Here is a 6,072-nt window from a genome sequence, read left to right as displayed (position 1 = left end):
CAATGCTAATGATACTGATTATACTTGTGGTCGTACACCATTAGCCTACTCCTGTGTGTCAGGTAGTATTAATTTTGTTAAATACCTTTTTAATAATCATAACAGTGATCCTAATGTTACTGATAAAAATAGTATGACATTTCTTCATCATTCTTGTTGTAATGGTCATATTGATATCACTCAATATCTCATTGAGGTACAGCATTGTGATATTAATAAAGCAGATAATGAAGGACGCACATTAGTACATCATGCTGCATGGAGTGGTAACTTTGATTTAGTTCAGTATCTTATTACTGAACAAGGTTTGTCTCCTAATGCAGTTGATAAGAATGGCCTCACTGCTTTACATTATGCCTCAGTGTCTCTTAACTTATCTCTTGTTAAAGAATTAATAACTACCCATCAGTTAGATCCTCATCAAGCTGACAGTAATGGTAAGCTACCAATTCATTATGTTGCTCAATCTGGTGATATTTTACTACTGGAATTATATGTGAAGGATTACAAGTGTAGTCTGATCCTAACAGATAACAAAGGTCGGAATTTTATTCATTTTTCATCATTAGAAGGTCACACTCACTTTATCAAACATATCACTAGTCAAAATCTTCAATACATTAGTTTACTACACTCTACTGACAATGATGGTAAGATACCATTGCATTTTGCCTGTCAGAGTGGTAATATTCAATTGGTCACATTTCTAATAAATGATATGAAATGTGATGTCAATGCTAAGGATACACGTGATCAAACGTGTGTCACATTTACATGTTTCTCAGGTAATCTTGATCTAGTACAATTACTAATACAACAGTATAAGCTTGAGCCTTTAGCGACTGATAAATATGGTGTAACAGCATTACATGGAGCAGCACAAAATGGTCATACTCATATACTGAAATGGTACAGTCAGGAGTATAGTGTGGATATTACTAATCACACTAACAATAACAAGTACACACTAGCTCATGCAGCTGCTTATAAAGGTAGGCTACATTGTCTACAGGAACTGATCAACAAGTATCAGTGTGACGTTAATGCTACTACTACTGATACTGGTAGTACAGTTCTTCTTGTAGCATGTAAAGGAGGTCATGTTCCTGTTGTACTTTATCTCACTAGTCTTCCTCAGTGTAATGTAGCAGCTAAGACTTCTAATGGATCAACAGTTCTTCACATTACCTGTCAGTACAGTGACTCTCTTCCTATACTCAAACATCTGGTAGAGAATCATCAATTAGATCTATGTGCTGTGAATGATGAGGGAATGGCTCCTATCCACTTAGCATGTAAAAAAGGAAGATTGAACTTGATCCAGTACATTATAGAACACATACCATCATCACTTGAACTACCTCAGAGTAAACATGGTCGTACTCCATTCCTTATTGCAGTGTACTTCAATCAGTTAGAAGTTATTAAATATCTTATTAGTAAGAAGTGTAATCTATCAGCTACTGATGATAAAGGGTCTGGAGCAGTTCACACATCAGTAGCAAGGGGCCACTTAAATGTATTGAAATATCTCATTGATAATAATTATTGTAATCCTAATGCAACCAATCATCAAGACCATGTACCAATTCATATTGCTGTAGCAGCTGAACAGTTTGAAATATTGGAATTTTTATTAAGAACTAGATTAAGCATACTTATTAATGTACAAGATGAAGATGGTAACACACCATTACACCTTGCTTGTATGTGGAGACAAACAAAGACAGTATCACGTTTATCAAGTGCTTATCTTTCTACTAATATCAATATATTAATTACTAACAAGAAAGGACAGACACCATTACACTTAGCAGTTGCCTCTGGTCATAAGGATACCACTGAAGCTTTACTCTCCTCTGTCACTGGTAGTTCTACTCATCATGATCTGCTTACAGCTACTGATAATGAAGGATCCACTGTATTTCATACAGCTTGCAGTAATGGCCATATTGATGTGTTTCGTTATTTATCCAGTATTTATCCTCAAGGTGTTAATGCATTGGATAACAGAGGACGTGGTTTACTTCATGCAGCATGTGAGGGAGGAGATATTGAAATAGTAAAGGAACTTGTTGAGAAGTATAAACTAAATCCTAAATCACAAGATAAAAAGGGCATCACATGCTTACACTTATTAGCAAAAAGAAAGAGAGCTAAGAAATCATCCTTAATATTTGGGGATGTTGCTGTAAGAAGAAACATATACCAGTACTTGAAACACAACATTGACACTAATGAATTACCTATAAACAATTAGTCTAGTCATACTCCTCTGTATTATGCTTCTCATTCTGATAATATTCATATATAATGTGTTATCTCATAGAGACCTTCCCCTGTACTCCTGATGATCCTGATAATAATGGATACACTTCAGTTAATCGAGCATGTGAAGCTGGTAGTATGGAGTTAGTACAATACTTTTTAACTGATCTCAATTGTAATCTAATAGCTAATACTAATGATTTTAAAACCATAATTTTTACTAGTAAAAGTTCTAATTTAGAGATTGTTTAGTTTTTAGTTAACAAAACCTTGTCCACACAATATTGAAATAACTCAATTAGTTAAATTAGTAGTTATACAATATACATGATCTTACTATTACACTTGTCATCACCATCTTACCACATTACATACCATTGTATTAACTACCATCACCATACACCAATGAGTACCAATATCATCTATACAATACTTCTGTAATATGATCACCATTAATCTTAACACCTAATAAAATTGACATTTTAACTTCATCTTATTGTCATCTTACTATCACCATGTATATCCAATCCATCTTATTATTTTACACCATTGTACCATCGTATCACCATTGTACTACTGTATTACCCCTGTAATCACAAAGCAACCCACATAGCTAGCATAATCCATTACAGATAATTCAAAGAACTGTCAATTTAATGTTGCGTTAAATCTATGTCCACTGGCAACTATAACACAGGAGTCAATGCAATATGCAATGTGTTGCATGAAATAGAAATGGCCCAGTTCCATTAACTCCTGCATGAGTTGTGTGTTGATGCAAAAAATGTGTCACAGTGACAATGTATGTTGTGTCTGTGGTGTGAGAACTAATAAATCAGCATGACACACATGGGTGAGGCTTATGACCTTGCATACCAGAACAGTATCATTTAACATTAGCTTGTATTCTTGTAATTAGCTTTGTGTGTTCTGCAGGGGCAGATCTAGGATTGAATTTCTGGGGGACCTTTATGATATGGGTGGGTAATTATTTGGGAAGTCAAAATTTTGAAGATTAGGCCTCTTAAATGAGCTTCTTTGTGGTTTACAGACTGTTTACACAGTCAAGTACTGCAGCTGTTTCACAGTTAATTTTATGCTTCACCAGAAAAATTTTTTGGGGGGCCTGGCCCCCTAGGCCCCATCATAGATCTGCCCATGGTGTTCCGGCTGTAATAATTTTTACTACATCATCATGAACCTGTGACCCTGTCCTATAGGGCCTTGGCCAAATTTTTCCAAAATTGAAAAGGAGAGAATTCACTATTTTTATAATTCTTTGATACATTACAAATGTTCTAATGTTGTGCATAAAGTTTGAGTTAATTTCAATCAAAGTTAGATTTTTTTATAAAATTTTTAAAAGTTACTCATAAATTTAGCCAAAGTCCCTGTACATGATCACGAGCCAAATTTTGCCAAAATTATAAAGGAGAGAAATTGCCACTTTTATATTTTTTCTGGTACATATACTGATATACATGTTTTTGTGTTGTGTAAAAAGTTTGAATTGATTCCAACCAAAGTTGAATTTTATGAATTTCTAAAGTTTCTCCAATAGCAATGTACATCTACAAAGTACATGCATCATTGAATTGCTCATGAAGCTACACTTAGCATGCTCTGTGGAGAATCCTGACATATTGTGATACTCATCACTGTTCCTGTAACATACTTTAAGTGTTTTAACTTAGTAACTGCAAAATAATGCATGACATGAAGATTTATGATATTAACAACATTTTCTAGGTATGTTATAGTAAAATACACCTTGGTTGCCATTAGGTTCATTTCTTCAACATTATAGAATATTTCTTAAAATAAAGTAATTATTTTAATGCAAAATTGCTAGTACAAATAAGTTTATGTATATATTAGATCCAAGCAAAAAAGAAATTACATCAGTGTAGGCAGATTCACTTTTTAGAGCAAAATCACCACTTTTACCAGCCATGCATGTAAAGCATTATTAAAATTTTTAATCCTCAGCAAGGGCTACTTTATTTAGATTTTGTATTTATCTTTTTTGAGATGAGAAGTTGATATTATTTATAAAATTTGAGCAATTTCACCATCTCACTATTGATGATATTTAGTAATGTATGTTTAACAAGATCACTGTCTTATAGCATCTCCCAGGGTCAGAGTACTTGGATGCAGCATAAGACAATAAAAATTAAAACAATCTCATATTAAAAGATCAAAAGTGTAATAACTTAGGGGCTGTCACAGAAATTATAAACCAAGGTCAGACAATAAAACAATAAAGCATAACAAAAATTACTATAATAGCTATAGTATCTACAGATTACATTTATTTTATTGTAAAATTAATTAATGAAAAACACTCAATAAACCCATCTCATTCACTTCAAGCAATTGAAGTAGCCAGCACCTTCATTACTACTGCACCATTGGGGCCTTCATTAAAGCAATCAAAGTAACCATCATTGGAATCCTCCTGTAAGCAATCAACGTAACCATCCTTATCATTAGAATCTTCATGTAAGCAATCAACATAACCATCTTTATCATTAGAATCTTCATGTAAGCAATCAATGTAACCATCCTTATCATTGGAATCTTCATTGAAGCAATCAATGTAACCATCATTGGAATCTTCCTGTAAGCAATCAACGTAACCGTCCTTATCATTAGAATCTTCATGTAAGCAATCAACGTAACCATCTTTATTATTGGAATCTTCATGTAAGCAATCAACATCAACGTAGCCACTAGTCTCTTCAATTCTACCTTTATGAAAATTCCTCTCTTGATTGTTGCCATCATGACTAGATCTACTATACACAGCTCCCCTCAAAGTTCTAGTTTTTTTAATTTTTACATATTTTTTGGGAGATATCATCATGGTATTAAACTGATAAACGAGGTCTTCAAAAGATGGTCGTTTCTCAGGTTCTAGTTCCCAACCTAAAAATTTGTTTAATTGAAGTATTGTGTAATTTTCAATAGCCTTATCACAGATGTGTCTCATGCTACATAAACTGACAACTTTTCTGCACTAGCTGTTACATAATAAAAATAATATAGCAATTTTAATATCTTCATACTATGTTGCTACATTTATGCAAAATGGCTATCTGTACAAAGGTCAGATGCTACTATTCTGTGTATGTTACACTTACAGTTCTGCAATGTTTTGTAAAATTCTAGTGTACACGTTTTAGGCTGTTTCAATCTGTCACCTTTCTCCAGCAGTTTAAGCAGCTCAAATACACTTTTACCCTAAGCATGTGATGTACTGTGATAAGATTAAATTCACTGCATGATTATACTTTGAAAGGAGATTCTCCAAATGTTAGTATCTCCCATACTGTTACACCAAAGCTCCAAACATCAGTTTTGTGAGTGAATATTCTTTGCTGTATGCTTTCAGGTGGTAGCCAGCGAACAGGCAGCTACATGTTTATACCTCACAGTTAGTAGTTAATGTGATACTGACTTTGGATCCAGATGCTTCATAATGAGACTCATCAGGTTTAATGAATCGTGTTAGTCCAAAATCAGTAATGAGAACTTTAAGATGGCTCTGAACAAGGATATTACGAGCAGCTAAATCTCTATGTACAAGACTTTTAGATTCAAGGTAAGCCATACCCTATACATGTATGTATAAATTATATATTTTAAGTGCTTGTATCATAAACCTTTGCTATCTGTAATGAGAAGTTGATAACAGTCTGAGCTGAGATTTTGTTTTTGTGATTTTTCAAATAGGCTATCAGAGATCCAAGAGGCACCAGCTGTGACACTAACATTATTTGTCTACTTATGCACAAACCA

General features: G+C 33.6%; 2 protein-coding genes across 2 annotated transcripts in view; one reads left to right on the top strand and one right to left on the bottom strand.

Moving 5' to 3' along the window:
• The first annotated feature begins 242 nt into the window (after positions 1–242).
• Positions 243–2,559, top strand: LOC109582800 (putative ankyrin repeat protein RF_0381). The gene has a single exon (XM_019997762.1). It carries the CDS (start codon positions 719–721, stop codon positions 2,258–2,260), a length of 1,542 nt encoding a protein of 513 aa, XP_019853321.1. The 5' UTR covers positions 243–718; the 3' UTR covers positions 2,261–2,559.
• Positions 2,560–4,639: 2,080 nt separating this feature from the next.
• LOC109582799 (receptor tyrosine-protein kinase erbB-2-like) overlaps positions 4,640–6,072 on the bottom strand; it is a 6,015-nt gene continuing 4,582 nt past the window's right edge. Inside the window, exons 9-12 of the mRNA XM_019997759.1 lie at positions 5,732–5,887; positions 5,565–5,687; positions 5,415–5,514; positions 4,640–5,199 (exon numbers count right to left, since the gene is read on the bottom strand). Of these exons, the coding sequence (XP_019853318.1) occupies positions 4,640–5,199; positions 5,415–5,514; positions 5,565–5,687; positions 5,732–5,887 (939 nt within the window). The remainder of the gene's footprint in view (positions 5,200–5,414; positions 5,515–5,564; positions 5,688–5,731; positions 5,888–6,072) is intronic.

Source organism: Amphimedon queenslandica, unplaced genomic scaffold (genome assembly GCF_000090795.2).
Source record: "Amphimedon queenslandica unplaced genomic scaffold, v1.1 AMPQUscaffold_13354, whole genome shotgun sequence".
NCBI classification, from domain to species: domain Eukaryota; kingdom Metazoa; phylum Porifera; class Demospongiae; order Haplosclerida; family Niphatidae; genus Amphimedon; species Amphimedon queenslandica.
This window is presented reverse-complemented; position numbering and strand designations above follow the sequence as displayed.